The sequence below is a fragment of the Halichoeres trimaculatus genome, unplaced genomic scaffold, assembly GCF_033239565.1.
Source record: "Halichoeres trimaculatus isolate MK-OKI-2021-1 unplaced genomic scaffold, fHalTri1.1 fHalTri1_scaffold_11, whole genome shotgun sequence".
Classification (NCBI taxonomy): domain Eukaryota; kingdom Metazoa; phylum Chordata; class Actinopteri; order Labriformes; family Labridae; genus Halichoeres; species Halichoeres trimaculatus.
The window spans coordinates 34,928,946-34,954,892 of NW_027437189.1; the positions used below are offsets into that span (position 1 = coordinate 34,928,946).

Below are 25,947 nucleotides of genomic sequence, written 5' to 3' on the forward strand. Positions count from 1 at the left end.
CTCTTTTTTCAGTCATCTTAACATTATCTGAAGGGACAAATACTTGACAGTGAGGGAAGATGGACTGAGGTGATTTTTTGCAGGTTTAAGAAGAGTCAGGATGCTGGGAACTACTGTTGAAGATCAGAAACTGGTTCTTACCTTTGACAGTGTAGTTTTTGTTTTTGTTTGTTTTCTCAACAATTGTGCATGAGCCTAAAAAAATGAAATTCTTGCATCAGATTTTTGTGCAGATGCACTGTGACGTGAGGGGAATAGAAAGTAGATTCACAAACTAAAAACGAGTTGAGTGCTGGGACCTGATGGATTTGAAGCTGCTTGAGTTTATTTGAAGTGTGCAGGTGAAGAGTTCCAATTCATCACAGAGACCTTCTGATAGATCTTCTGTATGTATTAATCAGAAATAAAAATGAGACTGCAGGTGGTTGGATTTTAAAAAACTAGTCTTTATTTGAAATGATTTCCTGCTTGTCAGCAGCAGGCCGCGGCCAACACGTGGAGCTGAAGTCTCTCGTTCTGCCAGTGTTTCACAGAGTAGCAGCAACGTAGCCATACAGTAATTCACACATTAATTATTTAAAACCAACACAGAACATAAAAACACACACACAGTGCAACATTCACATCTTCTCCTCTATTTACACACACAGGCTCCATGCTCACAGCTAGTGTTTCCTCGCCTTCTCCTTCTTCTTCTTCTTCTCCTGGTACTCGAGGATCTTTTGATAAAAAACTCCTGAGGAATGAAGAACAGGAGGGAGTCAGCCTGATGAAGAAAACATGAAGGTGGTGCAGAATAATAAGCTGCGTCCCGTCTTTGACTGGGGTTATTGTGTTACCTTGCTGCGGTCCAGGCTGCTGCTGCTCCAGTTCCTGGACAAAAAGATCGAACATCTGCGTCTGGATGAACTTCTTCACAAAGTGTCGGGTGGTTTTGGACTCGATGGCCTTGTAGAAACTCCTCTTCTCGAACAAGCCCGGCTCTCCTTTGCGACTGTATTTAACATAAGAGGAGTAATGGCCAACTGTTTGCACAAAGAAGTGCAGGAAGGCTTCTGACACCACCCGGTTCAGCTCCTCCACCGCTGAGAGAGGGGACAGAAAACATTTACCATCAGGACACCAGGCACGACATGGCCCTCACCTATCAATCCAGTATGGGAATTGGTGCAGATCTGGGTTTAGAAATTAGTTTGGGGCGACATTCATGTGTAGTTTATGAGACGTGCGTACTAGGGCCAATCACAGTGTCCGCCTGATAAGGTGTTGATGAATGTGGCAGCTGAAAACAGTCATACTTTAAGTAACGTGCCCACAAATACTCAAGGTTCAGCTGGCCGAACACACAGGGTTTAAGACATAGAGAGATGTATCATGGAAAAAAGGAGACTTCTCTGTACTGGAGATCAACAACACCATAGCAACAGAGGTCAAGAGAAATGTTGTTTGGCAGCCAGGAGTGGTGTTAAATAGTCAGAAAACCATGTCTGCAATGAAATCACTGCAGCTGTCAGCAGCGTGGATCTGACAAACTGATCTACGACATTTAATCTACACATCCTTCATTTAAACCTTGATTAATTAATCTGTGATATTTAACCATACGATGCCAAAATATTCTTAACTATTTCCCTTCAGGTCCAGAAACGTGTAAAGATGTGAACATCAGCTCTGAGAGAAGCTGCAGAGAACCTGTCACAGACTTAGGAGGGAGTGGAGTTCTGTGTCAGTTTCAGGTATAACTGACGGAGAAAGACATTTAATAACCTACAAACTCACTTCATTAACTCAATTTGTAGCTGTTTTGGTACCTGACCTAGATAGACCAGGGTTTTATGGTAATTTCTACCAGGAAAACAACCAATCAGTTCTGATCTCAAGTAAATGACCATATTTTGTTGTAATTTTGATGATGATATTTGTTATGAATTTGATAATGTTTTGGGAGTGAAATAATCATCTTCATGGTAAATCTTCCTTATAAAAACAAAAACACACAGGCTAAAAGTTTCTTTCCAACATCCTCTGATTGTTTTCTTCACATACTTTACTGTGGACATGGGAGCATTACGAATCACTGATAACTAGGAATGTCGGATAATATCAGCTCCGATACTATCCATCCATCCATCTTCTGCTGCTTATCCAGGTCAGGTCGCAGGGGCTGCAGCCTAAGCAGGGAATCCCAGACTTCCCTCTCCCTAGCTACTTCGTCCAGCTCTTCTCGGGGGATCCCAAGATGTTCCCTGTCACTATGTTACATTTTTTGTACATTGTTGTGTCTTTCCTGTTTTTAATTGCACTATCTTGTGACTCATATAAAACAGGAGGGCGGATTTAGCCCAGTTAACAATTTGACGACTGTATTATTTGCCAAGTTGAGGCCAGTTACTCATTCACTGAAATTCAAATAAAAGAGGACTATGTCTTTTTACTTCTCTGAACTAAAGATGTGCATCTTCCTTGTTTTGATATTGTCTGTAAAATGTTTCTCTCTAAAAACTTTATAGAAATTATACATGTGGCAGTGTCACATAGGTATTATTTTCCATAACTTAAGTTGAAGTTGTTCTCTAATTTTGCACAGAAAGTGTGTACACACGAAAAGCTGTGTTGTATTGATGTATGCATTCAGTGGGACATCACAATAAGATTGGGAATAATGTGTTCATTCCACAATGGCAGATTGTGGTTAACTTACAGCTCTGGTGTAAAAAGCTTGCATATATCAGTATCAGAAATTAGAAGTTGGACAGTATCAGAGTATCAGATACTGACAGGAAAGCAAATGTTGAGCATCCCTACTGATGACTGCCTCTCTAATTTTTTAGGTTAATTGACAGAGGAAACAAGTATTTTTGTATGGAGAAATTAGCTGACAGTTCACACCGCTCCTTCATAAATGATGTATTTTACCGATTGGCAGAAGAAAAGTGAAATGCTGGAAACATTTCTGAGCGTCAGTCACTCACTTGAGGCTTTCTGTCTGAGACTAAGCGCCTCCAGAATCTCTGCCTGAAGCTTCGGGGGCAGGATGGAGCTCTCATCGCCGATCTGAAACAGAACATTTAACACCAATGACGTGTAAGCTGTTAAAGGATGACTCCCATAAACAGATGAGTTCATTGAACACTTACAGAAACGATGAAGGTCTCCGTCTTATCCTCGGACAGGTCAACCACCAGCAGCTGTTTCAGAGGGAAAAGATAAACCATGAAACATCCAAATGAAAAAAAATGGTTTCTACTTTTTTTTTCAGGGTGACTCACGTCTCCCTGGTCAGTAACCAGGTCCAACAGGCGTTTCTGGACTCCCAGCAGGTAGGGCGTTGGCGCCATCACCACATCGATCAGGATCTCAGGTACGATGGAGATAAGCGTATGCTGCCAGGTGAACGGGTAAAGCAGTGCCGCCACGGCGTGGATGGTCTGAGATAACGTGCTGAGGAAACACAAACGGAGCTAATGTCAGCGTTACAGCCCCGGCAGTATTTGGCTGTTGAGTGTGTCTGTGCGTGCCTGTGAGTTTGTGTGTGTGCGTGCTAGATGCATGGGTGTTCTTTTCCTCAGGCTGCCAGGTGGTGCAGGTGATTGGGCTTTCCAACATCCACTAATCAGGAGCGCAGATTGGGCGGTGGGAAATTCTCAAAAGGTTGGCTGGAGATTCAGCTGACCTGCTGTGGCCTGTTGCCTGAAACCTCGTCTGTGTTCGGCTCTTTGTTAGATATAGATTGGGCTTTGTTAGCTAGTGTGATTTCTTTTGTGAAATTTTTGAAAACTTAATTTGGTAAAAGATCCTTTGTTGTACATATCATTGTGTTATTTATTTCAACACTTAAAACACTCCTATCTACCTTCAATGTCTGGTCATAAGTTCCCTTAAGCTCCCTTTGTGTGTGTGTGTGTGTGTGTGTGTGTGTGTGTGTGTGTGTGTGTGTGTGTGTGTGTGTGTGTGTGTGTGTGTGTGTGTGTGTGTGTGTGTGTTCTCCCTCTGTCACCCCCCATACTTCTCTCTCTCCTCTATCTGTCTCTCTAACCCCAACACAGTCTCCTCAGATGTCTGTCTAACATGAGTCTGGTTCTGTCCGAGGTTTCTGCCTGTTAAAGGGAAGTTTTTCTTTGCCATTGTAACTTGCTAAATGCTGCAAAGTCCTGTACTCATGGTGGATTAAGATAAGATAAGATAAGATAAGTCTCCTTATCTTCACAGGTCTAGACCTGCGAATGTTTTTGTAAAGTGTCTTGAGATAACGTTTGTTATGATTTGGCGCTATATAAATAAAGATTGATTGATTGATTGATTGAAGTTACTTCCCTCATCTCTTTAAGAGCTGTGGTTGTAATAGTCGGAGACCATTGGGTTCAGATCATTTTGTGTGTTTAAAAGCTGCAGAGAGTGAAGGATCAAAAACATCTATTTTTAACACTTTTGACAAGCCACAGACTGAAAACACTTTTCTTACCCTATTCACAGATTTTCTTACTCTTTACAAACAATTAAGTTAAAATGTTTGTCTTTTAATATCTTAAAATAAGACATAACTAAGGATGGAAGCTTGTTATATTTTTGTGTTTTTGATTAGTTTTTAATAATTTCACAAAAGTGCAAAATAAAACAGTTGAACTGTTCAGTCAAAATATAACAGTTCAACTGTTAACTCAAAATAAAACAGTTGAACTGTTAACTCTCCCTTGTTCATTCATATTGTCTGAGCAGGACCTGATGCACATTTGCTGGAACGATCAGTTATTCTCACAATTCAATTATATTACGACTTTTGGGGTTCTGGTTTGATTTAAACTATGAATCTTTGATATTTACAATTTTAAGTTTGCTTTTTCCAACACCACACCATGTGAAAAAGTTAAATGATGATGATGATGATAACGTCTACAGACTGTATCCCACAAAATGCACATCACGTGAGTCGGAGAGAAACATTTTCAGCCTCTGTTGGAGAAAAGTGGTAACTTTTTTCCAAACCAGTTTATAAACAAAGAATTGAATTGAAGAATTTGAATTTGAAAAAAAAAGGAATTAACCTTTTTTTTTGACAAAGTCCCGATTTTGATTTTGTTAAACAAAAAGTCCTGTATAACATTTTCGTCTCCCACACCTATTTACTGTGGTGTTAAACCACAGCAGTATAGCATCAACCACTGGCAAGAAGGACTTACTCCACATAAGTATCTGTTGCTGATAGTATCGGTAGCCTTCATAAGTAATGATACTTAAAAATAAGGCCAGTATTGGCCTGATACCCATACCTAGTATCGGTACTTACTCATCACTAATAAAAACACAGCAGGTTATTTTATTTGTTTTCCTTTAGGCCCAAATCTTTCAATTAACTTCAGTCCTTATTAAAAAAAATAAAAATGCATTTTTTTAATTATTTGACCATTCAAATGCCAATTTGAATACACAATGACACTATTCTTATTTTGGAAAAATAAAAATATTAAATGTTTTTTTTCCCCAGATAATAAGAACTGAGTTTTTTATTTTGAGATCAGACTTAAATATACTAATAAAATTGATTTTGATGCTTTGTTTTTTATTTGTTTTTTTCTGCAGTGTCAGATTCTTAATTTACTACTCTTTGAGGATATAAGAGGGCAAAAATGTGCTCTGTTTACCTCAAAGGGTGGTAAATTTGCCCCCAAAAGATGAGCAAAAGAGTGCCTGAGAGGAAAAAAAGGCCCTGATTACCCCTGAGGATTATGAGAGATCAAACATTGTTTTTTAACAGGGTTCCCGCTCTTTTCTAGAGATTATTTTCCAGGACATTTCCAGGACATTTCCTATACTTTTCCAGGACATTTTTAACCCCCCTCCCCAAGACACACGCACACTTTGCAGTGTCCTTTTCTAAGGTTGGACCATACATTTTATACAAGATGTTTGTTTACAAGATGTGCAGTCTATGGCTGCTATCATACATTTCAAATAATCTCTTACATTCATAGAAATTATGACAAATTTATAGTAGAATAGGACAATCACACCCACAGCTTCCAGTGACACATAAACAACTTAAGTTACAATTTTGGTTTAAGCAATTCTCAACTCAGCTTTTCATTTTCTCCCCCCTCCTTTCCTGTACTTTCTCTACAGAATATGTTTGTTTTTTAATAATCACCAAAAACTTTTTCCTTTTTTTCATCTCTGTTCAATGCAGTTGCTTTGAACATCTTATACCTGCATTTCCAAGCATAAAAAAAATCATTGCCAAATTGCCTTCAAAAAATTATGGCCAAAATACTTCAAAATTTAATATAAACTTGCGATGTAAAAATGTTAACATAAAACAAGCCAATGCAATTAAAAAAATGTTCCTCCAAAAATAGTTCAGTTGTTGAATCTGTTTCAGACTCTCCTGCAGGTTTTCCAATGTTTTTGCTAGAATTTGCAGCTCTTCCTTTTTCTCAGTCACACTTCTCCGAAATGCATTTGATTTAGTCAGTAATGTAAAGTCCTGTTTTTAGGACTGCGCTAAGGAAACATGCAAATATGATTGGCTGGCAGCGTCACGTGGGGTGCTGTGCCGGCTTGACGGCTGGAGGCAGAGAAACACTGCAGCTCAATTTTGCCAGATGAGAAAAGACATTTAGGCTATGCGCAGAGGGACAGGGGAAAGCTAAATAATTTTCCAGGACCTTTCAAGCTTTTCCCGGACCTTTTACGTTTTTTTCTCATTTTCCATACGTTTTCCATGACTGGAAAACTGGTTGATCATTTTCCAGGTTTTCCAGGTTTTCCAGGATGCGTGGGAACCCTGTTTAAGGTCTTTGAGGATTTAAACAGGAGTAATGCAGCAAATTGAGGACCCTAAAAGCTTGTTGAATTACTGAATCATTTCATCCTTTAGACACTGTCTATAGGTAACAAAATATTAATCTGGATTTTGAATATTTTTTTCATGTGATTTCGGGAAGAATACAAACAATACTCATCTTTAAAGAAGTATCAGAGTTTTTATCTCAGTAATCCTCTGTCTCAGTCCTGTGAGGCTCCTCTGCCTCCATCAGGTGGAGCTGACACATTAAAATAAAAGCTTTTTTTCTGTTTTCAAGTGTTTTGTTCAGGAGGTACAGAAGTGAAGAGTTGGTTTTTATCTGTAGCTTCCTTTCTAATGTATCTATGGTTTAAAAAAAGTTGCATACCCTAGTTCATCTGCGATGAAGATGATCCTCCTCTCCAGCACGGCGGCAGCAAACACCAGCAGCACCTCTTCATCCGTCAGACAGCCAAAGAGCTTGCCGAAGTTCACGTGTTCCAGCCAGGAGTCCAGCGGCCGAGTCAGACTGATGATCTGACGGAGAGACGAACAAACATGTCAACAACAAATCCAGAGTCATCAATCAGCAGAGTTTGGCTGAGAGGCTGTGTTTACTGAAGGAGGAGGAGGAGGAGGGTGCTTCATTCTCTCTGTCTACTTTGTTTTTAATGCTCATTTGAAGAAGTTTCCAGATAACTCTGTGCTTTTGTCTACAGTAAAGATAAAGCGTTGTATAACAGAGAGCTGTTGAAACACGGCGGTCAGCCTGTAAGAGACATATCGCTGCTCTCAGGTACAGGTGAAGTAATGCAGGACAAGCTCAGACACAGCCTCACACACCCACCTGCAGGATGTCTCTGCATAAGGGCCTGGATTTAACTCAAGGCTTTCACAGCCTACGTTTGAGCCTGTTCTTCTGTAAAGTTACTCATCTAGCTGCTGCTGCCTCCTACATTTAAAATCCTGAATAGAAATTATTTCAATGTTGATTAAATGTTGCACCTTCAGGTCATAAAACAGACATCCTCCCAGCAGCTGGCTGTGGATTTGTCTCTAGCGGGGATTGAAATTATTAACTAACATGAGAACGATGCACAGGGGAGGTAAGTGTGTGTACCCACAGTACACCTGTTACAGGCAGGTAACAGGTATGCACTGATTGTATTTTCACAGATTAGACACACACTGGAGGAAATATCATGGATTTAAAGTATCAGAGGGTCCACCACCAGCATTTTCCTCTCGTTATCGTCTGGTTATTGAAAACAAAGTTAACCTTTGCAAGAGCTCTTATCATCAGTGAATCCTTTCAGCCCAGTTTTTGTTGTGGAAAATGAGTCAAACATTCATTCCTCAAACAGAAGAACTGATGGTTTACTATTTTTATACACATCTTCACAGTTTGCCTCAGAGTTCAGTTTGCTGTCACTTATTGTATCTGTGTGTTTGATAACACTCCATTGTTTGACTCTTTCTGGTCTTCAATCTTAACTTCTCAGGCTAGACAGGTTGAATGTGCATTTTATTTTGGCCCAGAGAAGCCACAGAAACCAGGGACCATGTCTCTCTAAGCAAAGAAGTGACTCTGAACAAGGCATGTATGTGTTTGGAAATAAAAGGAGATCAGATCTTCTTTTTAACTCTACTTTTCTTTGCCGTTTCCCAGATCCAACGCCACGAGGTACTATTTATCAACAGTTAGGTAGAGCTACGCTTTGAAACATAACAACGAGCAAACTTTGTCAGCTTGTACCGTAGTTTAGTAGCCCGCTGTATTTAGCTCTAACTGTGGGTTGGAATCATCATTAGCACAGTTCAGCCTGTGTTTTAAACTTTAGCCTGGGTTTTAGCCTTTAGCCCCTGCTTTAGAGTTTGGTTTCTTTAGCCCCTGCTTTAGAGTTTGGTTTCTTTAGCCCCTGTTTTAGAGTTTGGTTTCTTTAGCCCATGCTTTAGAGTTTGGTTTCTTTTGCCTCTAGCCCATGTTTAGCCTTTACCTTATGTTTAGTCTTTATCCTGGGTTTGAGCGCATAGCTTGTATCTAAGCCTCTAGATCATTTTTTAGCATTTAGCTTGTGTGTTAGCCCTTAGCCCATGCTTAAGGTTTTAGCTTGTGTATTAGAAATTGGCTAATGTTTTAGCCTTTACTCAGTGTTTCAGCCTTTAGCTTGTCTTTAACCTTTAACCAGGGGGTTTGCCTCTAACCCAGTTTTTGAGCTTTGTTGTGTTTTATTCTTTAGCTCATGTTTTAGCATTTAGCTCATGTTTTAGCCTTTAGCTCATACTCTGTCTTTCTTCTGTTTATCTTTCTTCTGTCCTTTTTCTGTCTGACAGTTAGGCTCCTGTGTCCACCATCACTACAAAATCAATCACAGAAATCATTTTCAGCAGAGAAAAAACACAGATCTTTATTCTCTCTACTAAACTTCATCAACTGACGTGGTGTTGTCATAGAGACTTAGACGTGCCGTAAATCAATCTGGTCCTGCTCAATCAGGAAGCTGAGATATAGCAATTAGGAATAACCTGTAGCCTGTAACATTGGTGCTGATTATCTCATTTTAAAGTGTGGATTAGTATCAGGAATATACCTAGAAGGGAAACTTTTTCAAGATCACTTTGAAACTCCTCACAGGGACTGAATGTCTGTGCTGGATGACGTGATGTGTTGTGCCATCTATCCCGGGTAAGTGAGGAAGGTCATGAGCTTTAAAGCTCTCACTCATTATTTTCACAGATTTTAGGTCCTCTGGAGGTAGATTCACCATCTTGATTACTAGAAACCCTTACGAAAGAAAAATATATGTACCAATATATTTTTTTAAATGTACTGTAATATATTATTGATATATTATGATATACATGGAATAATATAGAGGGCACATATACAATATATTATATATTCATGAAATATATTGCAATATATTGCAAAATATACAAATGATTGCCGCTTTCCATATATTACAATATATTGGAAAATATAAATACTAAATCTCATCTATAGGAATATATTACCTAATATATGACACGATATTTTCCAATATGCTACAATATATTTTTCTTTTTAAGGGAATCCCTCTTACAGCTTTTAAAAAGTGGCCTGACACATGCAGGAAATAACAGCATTTATTGCACTGGCTCCTACAGCGTAAGCTCTATTTTTTTGTCTGACTGATGACACAGTTCCTCTGAATAAATCCTTATCACTTCTTCAGAGCTGGGACTTTCTCTCCCCTCATGATGATTCGTTTTCCCCTCCTCAGCAACAACTTCCAGGATATGTCCTTAATGACTCCCTCTCGTGTCACTGAACCTGCTCATGCTTCCTTGAAGCAGCCTGGCTCAAGTCCAGCTGACTGACCATGCTGGCAAATCCTCCTGATTACAGCGGAGGGGGATTCCTCCTACTCCCATTGTTTCAGACTGGCTGATAACTTTAACAAACACAGACGATCAGAAAGGGAAACTTCTCAGGAATTTTTAGATCTGGGAAAACATCTGCATGTGTGTGTTTGTGTGTGTGTGTGTGTGTGACAGAGTCTGATTCAAAGATTTCAGTGATGACTTTGTAAGGACGATGTGATCTCAGCGGTTCAGGATGTGAAAGTAAAGCGGCTCTGACCTCAGTGCCCGACTCAGGAATGAAGCTCTTAATCTCCACTGTGTTCCCCGGAGCCGGGAATGAAGCCTCCCTCAGCTTCTGCATGAATGGGTAGATCATAGCCATGGAGATCTGCCGCCGCTTCTCCACCTCATCGAATATCTGCCAACACACGCATACGGGAGAACACGCCGTCAGGAAAGCACACCGTCAGGAGAGCACGCTGTCCAGGCTCCAAATTATTAGATAAAGAAATAAACACACACATTTATGCTCAGAACTTGTTAAAATTCACAAAAAAGGGTAAAGCTTCATAAAAGTACAAAATATGTTCTTAAAATTTGTAAAAAAGAAACACCAGTTTAACCAGAATTATATCTCTACTGAAGATTTCAACAAATGTTGTCATCATTTTTATCATTTGCACACAAGATAATTTAACTTAAATGTACAGTTTAATTATCTTGTGCAGATTTTAAACGCTTAATGAAGAATTTAAGGCTGCAGCAGTGCAAAAAGTGAAACCTTAACAAGTTTTTGTCTTCATTTGACTAAAAAGTGGCTTTTGACCCAATATGAGCTATGTTAACCTGACAGGTCCAGAAAAAATGATGAATTTCCAGATATTACCAGACAAAAATTAGGCTTGAATCGCTCATACAAAGTACAAATATGCCAATGGTGAAAGAAAAGTTGAAGTAGTTACTATAACTTTTTTTTTTTCACAAAACTTAATGATTACATTTTTCTGTCTCCATCAGCAGACTTTGTACATCTCTAAAGATAGCTTCTGGTGTCTTTTTTTTAACTTTGAATTAGGGCTGTCATTTTAACGCGTTAATTAGATTAATTAATTACACCGCAAATTAACGCGTTATAAAAATTAACAGATTAATCTTGATCCCAAACCTGCGAGGCGTTCAAAGACGCACTTATTTTCAAATGTCTAGCATTTAAAAACCGTTTGTCCTACATGGGAAAAGTGGTGTCCTCGTCAGATTTTCAAATTTCCGACGGTCCCTGAATGTATCACACCTGAAGTCAGCAACATGCTTTGAACTGGGGGGGAAGAGAGCGCTGTTAAGGGGACTGCCGTCCACATCTCGTTTATTCACACGTCCTTTTTGAAAATCTACAGAAAATCAACCGTTTGCTCTAGCTTAATTCTGTAAAAAACAGATAATTCTACACTCTACTGCATCAAACAAGCCCTGAATGATCGATAAATGTCTTGTATTTAAATCTAAAGAATTCTTTGAAAATTTGCTTCCATCTTCCTGGTGTCATGTTTCAGCTTGGGGCTGCTCTGCACCAATGAGCAACAGTTTGTGTGTTCAGAGCATGTAAAACTGAGAATACTTCACTGTTCTTTGATCCAAGACTTGAATTAAGTGTTTTGTACATAGTTCCTCACAGTTTTTAGCCTTTAGCCCTGGTTCTCCTGACCTCATAGAAGTATAGAAGTTCATATTGCAGTGAAAATTGAGTCCACACCGAGTAAAAATGTGACAGAAGCAAAAACCGTCCTAAAAATCAAATCAGCTTATCTTAGGTGCAGGACTGTGTAGATTTTGTAAAGACTGAACCATAACACTTTTTACATGTGTTCCTTATGCTTTAGGGTACCTTAAAATGTGTTGTATATATTCCCACCTTATTTTTAAAGGTTTTTTAAATGTCTTGTAATGTAATTTTAATGTACTGGAATTCAAATTCTTTATTTTGGGACCTTAAGCAGATAAGAGATTAAAATGCGATTAATTAGATTAATTAATTACAAATCCTGTAATTAATTAGATTCATTTTTTTAATCACCTGACAGTACTACTTTTAATATCTTGAAGTGAGACATTTTTCTGTCTATTTCTTGCTAAGATTTCAGTTTTTGCTGTGACCAGGTCAGGAAAACCCCTGAACTGCTCAAAAACTCCAGAGGAAGTGAGCTCTGTCCATCTGTTAGTGCTGCACAGGTGTGATTGGAGACAGGAGTGAAAAATAAAGATCTGCACGTTGAGCTAAAGCTTGAACACTCCTGATGAAGATCTGTGAGAGTGAAACATAATGTGTTTAACTGTGGAGATGTCTGAATGAGTGTAAGTGATCTGTTTCGGGATGTGTGAGCCTTTCACCTCCTTTTGTCTAATTCAGACTCTTACTTTTTATCTATCCCAATGACACAGCACACACTCGACACGGGTGCTTTCCCCTGATAGGAAACAATGACGGGTGGAACACTCTAACATACTTATTGTCCTTCTGATGTTACCATAGAGCTGTCTCATAAACAAACACATCTATAAATGTGCTTTTAATTTGGCGAGTCACCGTTATGGAAGCCAGGTCGACCAGATGAAGAGTCAGTGAGGTGTGAATCCGAGGTGTGACTCTATATTTGGAAACACACTCTGCCAGGTGAGTGTTGATGAATGGTTGTTGCATGGTTGTGCAGACATTGGTGTTTGAGGCCCGCCCCTCCAACGTGTCATCAGATAGGGGTGTCATACATACATGCGTAAGTCGGTAGGTAGGTAGATAGATCCTTAAAGTGATATTCCAGGATGGAACAAGTTGGGTCCTTTCACAAGGTTTAGGGCAGAAATGACCCCTACAGCAGTGTTTTTGTGCAGCAGAAGCCCAGAGCGCTCGCACCAAACACCCCCTCCCTGCTCCTCTGCACTCAGACGGGGCCATATTTTACTTGACCAAAAACACAAATAAACGGACTCCCACCGAAAAAATCTGATATTGGTCTGCATTCACGCTTTATTTAGAGAATTTTCAGCGCGTTACTTTCACACAAAAACACCGCTAAATAAGGCTCTAGTTCTCATCGTGTCGTAAAATGGCGCTACCTCCGCTGCAGAGCCACAGCTGGCTACGAGGCGCTCGCCGCTTAGTGTATCAGTCCGCGCGCAGCGTGCCAGATATAATCAAATGCAGGTAGTCAGCCAGGACCAAGAGACACGATGAGAACTAGAGCCTTATTTAGCGGTGTTTTCGTGTGAAAGTAACGTGCTGAAAATTCTCTAAATAAAGCGTGAATGCAGACAGATATCAGATTTTTTTGGTGGGAGTCCGTTTATTTGTGTTTTTGGTCAAGTAAAATATGGCCCCGTCTGAGTGCAGAGGAAACCAGCAGAGGAGCAGGGAGGGGGTGTTTGGTGTGTGTGCTCTGGGCTTCTGCTGCACAAAATCACTGCTGTAGGGGTCATTTCTGCCCTAAACCTTGTGATAAGACCAAACTTGTTCCATCCCGGAGTATCACTTTAATGTCCTGTTGCCACTGTCTGCACAGAAAAGGTACGCATACACAGACAGGAAGAAGTACACATCCATGAGCATAAACTTCATGATGCACTCACCTTGGAGAAGAGGCCAAAACAGGCGAGCGAGCTGATGATGCAGTAAGCCTCCGGAGGTCGAGCTCCTCTCCCTCCAGGCTGAAGGTGAGACAAGAAAAGGAAAGAGAAGAAATCAGAACATTTTAGAAAACAGTCCCCAAACCCGACAACCTGTTCAGAACTGTTCAGACCCGTTCATCTGCTCACTGACCAGTAACCTCCTGCAGTATCCGTTTCTCCTGCTGCCGTCGATCTCCGTCAGAACAAAAGAGAACGTCTCGCTGAAAACATGAAATGAAAAGACTTACATTTCCCCGAATGGAAAGAGGAAAACAGGAGGAAAGGTTATTAAAGTGATCTAACAGGTATGGAGGAGCAGGCGTACCTGTGGTACTCCGTTAGAGGAGCCCAGTTGATGCCTTCAGGGAAACAGAAGAGAGTGATCGCCTTCAGCGTCTTCTCCTCTTCCTCTTTCTGATATCTCGCCATCCCATCTCTCTGAAAGGAAACAAACATTAAAATAACCAAACCTGTTTTCTGACATGGTCTTAAAGGAAAGATCACTCCACAGGTGTGTGGTTTGTAAACCTCTATACTGGTTTTAATCAGGACAAAGTCACTGCTGGTCACGGTTTCACCGTGACTTTAACTGAGAATAGGTTTTTAATAAAAACGTTTCCAACTTGTTTAATTTTCACATCATGTATTTTCTGGCTCACTAGTTCCCTCATTGATGCCGCCCACTTTGTTCCGCCTTTTTTTTTTTTTTTTGTCCAAAATATTTTTCATGAAAAAGGTAATACAATACAACATCTCCATCCATGGAAATATGAATTACCTTTTCCTTTTTTTAAACATGTATTCATATGCACGTATACACATACAGAACAAAAAAAACGATAAAATAATAATATTAAATCAAAATTACAGAGTAGACTGTAATAAAGAACAATGACACACCGCCCACACACACACATACCCCCCCCCCCCATTTTTGGAAAAATTTCAGTGTGCATCCTCTCAATGTTTATTCAATTATTTCAAGTTTTAATTAAAATATTACGTCTTTGAGCCATCGGGGGATAGAAGGATATATAGCAGACTTCCAATGCAACAATAAAGAACATCTCGCTGTTAAGGATGTGACAGCTATAATGTCCTTTTGTGTAGAGTTAAGTGTGTGTGAAGTATCAGGGATCCCAAACATGGCAATCTGAGGACAAAGTAGGAGATTTACTCCAAGAACAGTCGACATGATAGTAAAATAACCCACCCAGAAACATGAGGCTAAGGTGACAAAGTGAGCCATGACATTTATCGCATTTGTCTTCCACTTCCAGATATGGTTTAGACAGTCTGGACTTGGAGAAATGTACCCTGTTTAAAATCTTAAATAAGTCCAAGATGAGCACAAGAAGTGGTAGAACGGATCCTCTCTATGGCCTGTTCCCAGAACTCCTTCACTATTTGCTTTTCCAGTTCCTCTTCCCAATTAAGCTTTGTTCCGCCTTAAAAACAATGACAGCCTGCATTACGAGAGGCGGCACAAGTAACAAGCGTGAGGTTAAGGGAGTAATCATAGAGGTCAGGAGTGAAATGTGCAAGTGTTTTCTGCAGAATGAAGCCAACAGCTGTATGTGTGTGATGTCTATGTGCAGATTTTAGTCTGTTTTTAAGAAATCTAAAAGCAAAGATAATGAAATGATGAGTAAAAAATGTTGAGCAAAACAAGATTGACAGCCATATGTACTCAAGACAGCCAAATAAATCCATAATTTTTACCCTTTGTGTCCTGAAATGAGATCTAAAATGAGTCACTGACTCAGTGGTTCTTTATTATAAATGACACACTTGGTAGGCAGAATTTTTATAATCTCTTTTGAGTGCTGAGAGGATTGTCAACTCTGGAGTCAGAGTGCACAAATACTGAGGTTTAAAAAGCTTGATTTTCTGTGTGAATAATCTTGATGGAGGTTCTGTTTTTGGTGCATATGTTTGGTGCAATAATAATATTCCTGTTAACCAATCATAACAGCCGCCTGGCTCCTGTCTCCAAAAGGATCACCGTGTTCAGTTTTCCAGCTTTGGAGTCCAAAGCAAGCTCTTAATTTTTTTCCACTTCCAGTGCAGTGTGTAGAAGTGAGAAGCAGGCGAATGGCCCAATGGAAAATGAAATTAGATAAAATGTCTGTAAAATATCTTAAAACATTTGTACAATAATCCCCCTAAAACTTTTTTTTTTTTTTTTTGGGGGGGGGGGGGGGGGGGGGGGGGGTGTTGTAAGAGAATAATGGGGCTTCGCCCAGATTGATTGCTTTACAATTTTTTGGGGCTGCCAATTCAATTTAAAGTGCAGTTCTTTGATGTTCATAACTTTTGCAATTTTTAATTTGCGTTTTTTTTAACACCAGGCCATGTGAAAAAAATTATGATGGTGATGTCTACTGACTATTTCAGCAGCCATATTTTCACAAAAAATAAAGAGGGATCAGAAATCTCAGTTTTCTTCTAACCAGGATTAAACAAAGACCAAATGATGGATTTAAATTTAAAACATAAAAAACCCTGATACTTCAATACATCAACGCCCCCACCCCCAGAAAAAAGCTTGTTGAAGAAGAAGAAGAAGAAGAAGAAAGAGAAATGAAGAAAAATAAGACAAAGAGGACGAAAGAAGAAGATTTGTTGTTTTGCATGAAAGAATTGGTACTGAGGGTATTTTCTGATGAAGAATCACAAACATGCATCACTTGAGTGTATCATCACATTTTGGTCCAAAAAGATCAGGAAGAAATGAAGAGAAACTGGGACAGACAGCAACTTAAAGGAAAGTAAACATGAGTGTAGCGTTTCCAAGCTGGGAGTCATCAATGACAAAGTTGGGTCTAAAGGACGACGCTGAAGTTGACTGTTTTCTGCTCCACAGGACAAGGCGACACATACCGTTGGAGAACGTTTCCGTAGCAACCTTTGTTTATTGTTTATGGTAAAGTCTTGAGAGCTTTCGTTCCTCTCTGACAGTCAGAGGTGGTTTAGTGCTTCATTGTTGAAGGCTAGCTCTGTCAAACAGAACATGAGCTATCAGAGGGTGATGTGGTTGTCATGGAGCTTTCTGCCTCTTGTTTCTTCAGATATGTGACATGTCTCTCAGCATCAACACCCATCAACAAAGTGATCAGAATAAACAACGCTATCTTGAGGATCCAGTTTGAGCAGTAAAGGCTGAGAGTCACTTAGTGATGAGATGTTTTAAGACCAGATGGGCTCATTCTAAAATATGAACACTCCATGCCCCTTTAAATGTTTGTATCTGATATAAAAGCACAGGAAAAAGTGCTATCAACAAAGTGTAGCTTTGTGTTCCTGTGTCTGACCTTTGGGAACTGGTAGGTGATCTGAGGTTCGTAGTTGCTGCCATCTTTCGTCTTCTTGAGGCTGACCACCACCAGATACTCAAAGAAGTACTGACCGCTGGCGTATTTGTGCTGTCGTGAGGTGTTGTCCTCCACTGCAGGGCCCGGAGGCTCTGAAGGCTCCAAGTCTTTGCCCTCTGCACAGAAACATGAACAGAGAAGCGGGTTTACAGGCGTCAGGATCAGATCCCAGATAATGGCAATGGTTTTATACAAGAGCTCCAACATACAAGCAGATTTTTGCTCTGCAGACCAAGTTTACACAAAGACACAGCGAAAAAATAAAACATTAAATCTATAAATTCTCATATTTATCTCAGGGTTTTGTGGAAAGACATGAACCATATTCCTGAGGCTGAGACTTAAATTCAGCATGTGCCTCTTTTGGTCATTTATCTCAATCATGTATCCCTGATTTATGTTTGCAGACAGTCGTGACCTGTTGCTCCGTCCAGAGTCTAGTATTCAGCCAGCTCCCTTGTCTCTGCTGGATTCCTCTTTGTCTCAAATATACAATTATCAGACAGGAGCTTTCTGTCCTCAGGTCAGCTGCTTTCCAGCTCGCTGTGTTTACCTGTTTCCTCACTGTCATGGATAAATATCTAGGGCTGGCACACGTTCAGCATGATAATCATTAAGCTGAACTTGCTTCACAAAGAGATCTGAGAATGCAAAGATTATCCGCTCCTGCCTGAAGAACTGGTTTCTCTGAGCTGATTCTTTTTGGCAGCTGAGCGACAGTTTGAGTAAAAACATGAAACTTCACTGTTTTACTGGAATGACTGTTTTTGCTCTAAGCTAAAAATGTTAAACACAGTTCTTCAGAGTTTTACACGTTGACAGGAGAATGTGTGAGCTGTGTTGGGAATGCATCAACAATAAGTAAGTAACTACGGAGCTGTGAAACACAAACAGAAAGAGTGGCACAGAGATGTTCAACCAAAGAAAGAAGTACAGGACGACATTCTTCCAATAAACACAGAAAACTTCCAGCACAGGTTTCTGTTTTCTGTGTTCACATCACTTCATGTCAGATCTTTATTCACAGAATCTGTATGAAATATAGAATTCAAGACGAGGCTTTAAAGCTACAGTCAACAGAATTTCCCCAAACACATTAAAAGTAGTGCTGTCAGGCGATTAAAAAAATTAATGTAATTAATTACAGGATTTGTAATTAATTAATCTAATTAATCACATTTTAATCTTCACATTCCTGCATCTTAGAAAAGCTGATTTGAATTTTAGGACAGTTTTTGCTTCTGTCACAGTTTACTCACTGTGGACTCAATTTTCACTGCAATATGAACTTTATACTTCTATGGGGTCAGGAGAGCCAGGGCTAAAGGCTAAAAACTGCGAGGAACTATGTACAAAACACTGTATTCAAGTCTTGGATCAAAGAAAAGTGAGGTATTTTCAGTTTTACTTCATCTGAACACACAAACTGTTGCTCATTGGTGCAGAGCAGCCCCAAGCTGAAACATGACACCAGGAAGATGGAAGGAAATTTTCAAAGAATTCTTTAGACTTAAATACAGGATAAATATCGATCATTCAGGGCTTGTTTGATGCAGTAAAGAGTGTAGAATTATCTGTTTTTTACAGAATTGAGCCAGAGCAAACGGTTGATTTTCTGCAGTTTTTCAAATAGGACGTGTGAATAAATGAGATGTGGACGGCAGTCCCCCAAAAATCACTCTCGCTTCCCCCCGGTTTAAAGCATGTTGCTGACATCACGTGTGATACATTCAGGGACCGTCAGAAATTTGAAAATCTGACGAGAACACCACTTTTTCCAAGTAGGACAAACAGTTTGTAAATGCCAAACATTTGAAAATAAGTGTGTCTTTGAACGCCCAGCGGGTTTGGATCCAGATTAATCTGCGTTAATTTTTACAACACATTAATTTGCGGTGTAATTAATTAATCTAATTAACACGTTAAAATGACAGCCCTAATTAAAATATAACTATTACAGGAATAATCCTACTCAATCATCTCCTCTGGGCCTCCATACATATGGGTCAGTGTCTGTGTCTGTCTCAACTCTCTCCTCTGAAATGAGACCCCAAACAGATTAAGCTTTTTCCTAAACGAGGGTGAAGCGTGGCTCGACTTTCACTCACTTTCAGGAACTTGGAGAGCAGCATGCAGAGCAACGTGAGTTAGCTTTCTGCTAACCAGGTATGTGTCAAATACCCATGATTAGCTTGTACTAATATGCCAAGTCAGGGTCACGGCTCTCAAGTCTCTCCCAGGAAACGCGATGCTACAGGTGGCTGCTGGGCTAGTGAGTGTGTTCACATAGTCACGGTCAGAGGCTGTGGGTGTGCGCTGCTGCAGGCACTGAGCCAAGGAGGAGGAGCCCAGTTGTGTTTACTAACAAGTAACGAATACTCCTGCAGATCCTACCTTTTGGAAAAGATGTTTTCTGGTGTCTGTCTGTAGACAATTTTTAGACCGTTTGTAGTCCAAGTTGTGGTGGTGTCGACAGTCTAAACACAATCCAGAATCATGACATCCAGCAAGTTGTTTGCACAGAGGGGGTCAGGAGGGGGGACTGCCCACCCTTGTGGCCAAATTGTTGAATAATGTATGCAAAACTGCCTCTTGGGAGCCAAAACCTGCACTAAAGCCCCCCTTGAAAGCCAAACTTCACATTAGTGAATCCTGGACCCTGTGGAGGTGGAGACTGGCTGGGCTGGAGAGTGGTGGACGGGCTGTCGTCATCTATTTTCTTGTGGACCTTTTTGCACTTTCTATACACTTCCTTACTTTTGTTCTCTTGATTGCTGCTGTGACTCCTGAATTTCCCTTTGGGGATAAATAAAGTATTTTCTATTCTATTCTATTCTATTCTATTCTATTCTATTCTATTCTAGTGCACTCTTGGAGACAAAATAAGCACTAAACTGCCCGCTTTGCTAGTTGAAATAAGATCAATGGCCCTTTTCAGTGGCAAGCACGTGCTATGGGTGCCTTTTTTTTTTCTTTGCACCCTTGCCCTTCAAAAAGTCTGTGCATGCCGCTGCATCCAGCTCACATTACAGCCCAACAGCTTTTAGGTGTTGACATTTCTCTGTGCTGCTGGGTCAATAATCAACTCTAATGTGTAGCTTTTACAGGAAGTTACGGTTGGGAACATTCAATGGTGAACATGTGATGGTCTTGTGAAGTGCTGACCATGACTAGAGGAAGGAGAAGATCTAGCTCTCTTTTTTTTCACATATATTTAAAGGAAAAACACGTCAAACATCATCCAAACCAATCAGCAACTTCTAGCTGCGAGGAATGAACCTAATGCAAACTGCAGTTCTTCAAGTGTCCACTGGAGGCTGTGTGCAGAAACAGCAGGAACTGCATACACACCCATTCAAAAAGCTGATCTTTACAGCAGAAATCAATATGTTTCATTTTACTCTGAATCAATCATTCCTCTGTCAGCGCGCTGTACGGGGGGAGATTTATTTATTTATAAACACAGCAGTTTCAAAAACATTATGATCACAGGTCACATAGTCAGAGGTTGAGCTGATTTAACTGACAGGTGGGGACCTTCTGGCTGTAAGTGAGGAGGCTAACAACCCACATTAGATCTGTCTCTTTAACTAAGTCCAACAGAGGCAGAGTCTACTTTCAAAACTCTGCTCCCGAAACAGGTGGCTAACATCACAGAGATGACAGTCATGTATTGTGAAGTCTTTATGACTGGGACCAATTTTCACTGGACATCCCCACAGATGATTTTATTTTCTGCTGGACAACTTCAAGAGAATCAGTTTGTGTTTCAGCTTCATACTGCTGAAGGGGGACAGAGTGAAGCCTTTGTGGGACTCACTGTTTACAGTCAGAGTCAGAACAGAGGGACAGGCACAACATCAACACAAAGAGACAGCAAGTATATCTGAGGTAGGGATGGCCCAATTATTGGCGGGGCCAATTATCAGGGCCAATATTCAGCATTTTAGGGCATATTGGCCTTTTTTTTAATCCGACGGCCTATATGAACCAATTCAAAACTGTGTTTTTTCGGCTCTGATGCAGCCGAACCGCTGTCTGCAGTCACTCCTCAGTCCCAGCACTGTCCCACCCACTGTACCATCTGATTGGTTACAAGCAGAGCCATGGCTTGAGTAACAGCCAATCAGCAGTGAAAGCTGTGCACATGCAGCGCTGTCTCTCTCACACACACACACACACACAACATAGGGCGTATTCAGACCTGGACTGTTTGGTCCACTTTAAACAGACCAGGGTTCGTTTCCCACGCTGGTGCGGACTTTTCATGCAGGTGTGAATAGACACAAACAAAGCCTGGTGTGGACCAAACAACCGGACCTAGACCCACTTTTTGAGGTGGTCTCGGTCCGCTTCCAAACGAACTCTGGTGCGGTTCGTGGTTCTCCGGTGCAGGTCTGAATACAAAGCAAGGTCCATCTGAACTAACTACAGGATACATGAGCCTTTTGGGCCTATAAGGCCACCGTAACCTCATACCTGATCCTCCATCTTCTGTTTAGCCATGCTGTTATTAGCATGTTGTGGGTCAGGACACGCTGAGCATGCATCTCCTTGCTGCGAGCATTCATCTTCGCTGTTCCAAAATTTGAAACGGTGTTGTTAAGCCTGCTTTGAAGGAGCTGCTCTTGAAACTGAAAATGATTTAGCAGCTCTAATAAGAGCACAAACACACGTTTACCTCCATTTCCAGGTCTGTATTCTGTGTGCGGCCCTTTGTCAGTGCTGTCCAATGAGAGCACTGATCGTCACACACGTGGATGTGTTTACAGAATATAGTCCACTTGCAAAAAGTACAATCTGAATACGAACCGCACCAAACGAAAAAAATAAAGTCCACTTTTGGTCCGGACCAAACAAGTGGACCAAAGGACTTTTCTGGTCTGAATACAGCCATAGATAAAAAAAAAAGGTTTTGCCAAGAAAAGGAACTCTGGATAGCAGATATGTTTCGAAGGTTAGTTAAGGCAGCAGACTCTCCCGAAATTGTACTGTCTTCCAGTCCTCTGTAACTCACAACTAATGTTATTGTGAGCCCAATAATGTTATGTAAACATAAGCGGCAGCTCTGCTCACTGGCAGTTCCTCCAGACGTGTCCGTTGATCACATGAATTTCACCCTGGTGCTGTTTCAGTAACATGGTCACATTTTAAGCTGCCAGTCTGACCAAATACATGGAGCTGTTAATCGCACGTTTGTTCATTAGATGTTGGCCTTCAGCTGGTTTCAAAACACCAGAGTGTACCTGCCTCTTTTCCATAATTCACTGTCAACGTTACAGACCGCCTGACAGCCAGGAGAAGACAGGAGACATAACCTCTAATCACACGTCACCAAATCAAGGTGTTATCTTTCTCACCTGTAGTTCTGATTACTTTCTGTGTGTGACAAAAAGAGGAAGCTCTGTCATCACACACACTCTGAGTGTCTGTAATGAGTGTGTTTGATGTGGTTTCAGGATGTCTCACTCACTGTCTCTTCTGCCTCTGCGGAACGAAGACCACATGGCGCTGAACCTCTTGAGTGCCCCCGGTCGTTCGCCTTCATCTTCACCTGAGGGGAGGCCTGCAGGAGGAGCAAAATGAGATCCCGATGAACACTGAAACCATCACAAAAACCATAAAATACTCCTCGGCACTGAGCAGCTGCGTGTTGTATTTGGACAGATTAGACTCCTGATGCTCTGATACACATAGAAATATGTCACTGTGTGAATGTTTAGACACTTTTACTAAGGGTTTATCTACTCCAACAACACAAAAACTTCAAGCCTGGATCAAGAAATCAAGAGGAAGATCAAGACTCCTCCATAGCAAGCTATGCTCTCCCGTTCGCGTCTTTTTTCAGCTTTTTCTTCATCTTCATCCGGACAAAATTTTGGCTCACTTCTCCACCTAGGTCTTTGAAAAAAAACCCACAAATTATACATCAAAAGGTGCGGCTTGACCGGGAATGGTGTGCTGTTATTTTTTTCACCATTTAGCCAAATTTAGGCCGACTTATTCGCTAAAAACGGTGAAAAATCTCTCATAAGGAATGAATAGCAACCTAGGAATCTCTGTCTCTCTCTTCCTAAAATTTCTACTAACTTTAAGATGCTAAGACTTTAGCATACTTCCACCTACAGCCACCATTTTTACTTTAAAATGTTCACTGATCTTTCAGCTCTATGGCTATGACTTTACTTTTAGATATCTTTTACAGTTTTTGAGATTTTACTGTTTAAGCTACATAAACTTTTCAGTTTTTGCCCTGAAACCTCAGCTCCTAGAGTGCGGAACTTCTACAGCTAGAGTGAAAGAGGCTGCTGATGACAGATTGCAGCATAACTTCCAAAATCTTCACAGTAGAAAAATAAAAAAATAACATTCCTGTCTTCTCCTGCTTCTGACAAAGGGAGAATTTTACCAAAAAACTGTACTGTTTTGCCAAAAAACACCCCAATGTAAGAGAAACCCTCATTTTTCTGCAATCTGGTGATATGTTATTCTTTCCCTTTTTTTTTCTTGTAAGCTTCATTCCTAACTACATTTGTAGATCGCCCTCCTGCTCTCATTTCTAATCCCACAGACTTGGGAAGCACATCATCCCAGGTGTGTGATTCCACTGTTTGGATTGGATCTCTGCGGTCACGTGAGTGTGTGGCGTCATTTCTGGTTTTTATAACTCTGTCTACAGCACAGTTTGGTTGTTAACTCTCAACTATCTTTGTAGTTTTCTCTTTAACTGACTTTTCCCTCTTTTCAAACTCATCATCCTATCATTCTGTAGTAGTTTGCACCAAGCACTCTGCCTTTTTTTCCACAAGGGTGTACACTTCTTTTGGTGATCTGATGACCGTTTTCTCTGTTAGCCTTTAGCTCCCCAGCACTAGCGATGTCTTTCCACTGTAGCTCTAGCTCCAGCTCTCTCACTGACTCTACCTCTGCGGCTCATTTCTTTCCCATGTGTCAGATGTTTAGTCATTCCTCGTCCTCCTTTATGGATAAAGGTAACTGTATTAAATGCAGCTTATTTGTAGCTCTGGAGGCGTGGGTTACTGAATTGGAGACGCAGCTCCGCACTGAAGCTAGGCCACATTAAGCTAATGCTAGCCAGCCCCCTGTAGCCGGTGCAGGCCGTCTTAGCTTAGCCTCCCCCCCGGCAGATCCCGAGAAGCCGGGATGTAGTGGCTGGGTGACCGTGAGAGGGAAACATAGCCGCAAGCTTAAAAACTGCACACCGGATAACCGGGATGTTCACATTTCTAGTAAATATGCCCCTCTTAGCAACACACCTGCTAAGAAACTTAACACTCTGGTGATTGGTGACTCGGTAGTAAGAAATGTGAAATTAGCGATGCCAGACACCATAGTCCAATGCCTCCCAGGAGCCAGAGCAGGCGACATTGAAGGAAACTTGAAACTGCTGGCAATGGATAAACGTAGATTTCGTAAGATAGTTATACATGTCGGCGTTAATGACTCCCGATGTCGCCAGTCGGAAGTCCCAAAGGTTAATGTGGAGTTGGTGTGTGCTCTGGCTAAAACTATGTCGGACACAGTTTTGAATTGGTTTCATATCGGCCATCAGATTTAAAAAAAAGGCTGATGCCGATATGCCCCAAAATGGCAATATCAGCCCCAATAATCGGCCCGGTCGTTATTCGGTCTATCCCTAGTAGCTGCACCACTGTTTTAGCTGCATGGTTCAAAGTGTGTAATAAATGTAGGGGCTTATAATCAGCAAATTACAATATTTCGTTTGCGTCAAAATATTTATTTTAATGCCACTACTTTTGTTCAAAAACTGGTTAGATCACATTTTAGGTTTTGAGGTTTGACCACAGACACTTATCTATAGCGATGTTTAGCATGTGTCTAAAACAGGGTAGCCGTCATCATGCACACCAGATGCTTCATCTGGTGTGCATTTAAGCCAGTAAATGTTTACTCCGCCTAGTAAGCCACGTCACTGACATGGTGCTACTGGCCTTAAAGGGTTATTTACAGAATAGCTGTGGCAGAAAAGTGGCTTTACCGCAGTAATTACAGTATTGCAAAACTCGTTTCATGGCAACATATGATACCAGTGACAGTGATGAAACTGGTATACCGCCCACCCCTCAGTGATACCGGTTTCTGGTACCAGGTATCTGTGTATCCATGCCCCTCAAAGTATCAGTGGGCAGGGCCCAATCCATGGTGCTGATCCAAGCAAACAGCTCTGTGATTTTTTTTACCAGTGCCCTTGGCTAGCTGACTCAAAATGTTACCTCTGATGCATTTTAATTTTTTTTTTTTTTTGCATCACCAGTCTACAGGGTATAAAAGTAAAACACTGAATGTAATTTCTGTACACTTAAGCTTTGTATTGCTGGCAAACATTTACATATTCTATAGTTTAAATAAATATTAACTTTAGTAATTCCATTTTTGCCTTTTACCCAAAACATTTCCAGTCTTATCCCACAGTACAGCACATAGGTTAAAGGTCCCATATTATGCAAAAACCACTTTATTAAGTCTTTTAGTTAAACTTGTGGGTCTTTGGCTTTCCTCCCAGCCCACAAAATGTGACATTTAATGACAAAACCTGCACTTAGTAGTGCTTGTGAATGTAAAATCCTGACCTAAAACGAGCTGTTTGGAATTTCTGGGGTTTGCCAACATCAGTGAGTCGCTTTTTTGACCAATCAGGAACAGGTCTGACCTGATTGGTCCACTGGAGCAGATACCCCCGAACCTCCTCCCCACCGACTCCTCTCTTCGAATCTGGAGAGAAATCTCTCCAGCAACGTGGAGAATAGTGTG

General features: G+C 40.8%; 1 protein-coding gene across 2 annotated transcripts in view; it reads right to left on the reverse strand.

The window, feature by feature from the left end:
- Positions 1-440: 440 nt before the first annotated feature.
- Positions 441-25,947, reverse strand: part of dennd2da (DENN/MADD domain containing 2Da) — a 34,455-nt gene continuing 8,948 nt past the window's right edge. The window contains exons 3-14 of one of the 2 annotated variants that reach the window (XM_074681563.1): positions 22,628-22,720; positions 17,095-17,270; positions 14,106-14,218; positions 13,932-14,001; positions 13,742-13,819; positions 10,401-10,541; positions 7,170-7,315; positions 3,270-3,444; positions 3,138-3,188; positions 2,973-3,054; positions 840-1,085; positions 441-736 (exon numbers count right to left, since the gene is read on the reverse strand). In XM_074681563.1, coding sequence (XP_074537664.1) covers positions 666-736; positions 840-1,085; positions 2,973-3,054; positions 3,138-3,188; positions 3,270-3,444; positions 7,170-7,315; positions 10,401-10,541; positions 13,742-13,819; positions 13,932-14,001; positions 14,106-14,218; positions 17,095-17,270; positions 22,628-22,720 — 1,442 coding nt within the window. In that variant the 3' untranslated portion in view covers positions 441-665. Of the gene's footprint in view, positions 737-839; positions 1,086-2,972; positions 3,055-3,137; positions 3,189-3,269; positions 3,445-7,166; positions 7,316-10,400; positions 10,542-13,741; positions 13,820-13,931; positions 14,002-14,105; positions 14,219-17,094; positions 17,271-22,627; positions 22,721-25,947 lie in introns of both variants that reach the window. The other variant, XM_074681562.1, reaches the window with a different exon arrangement.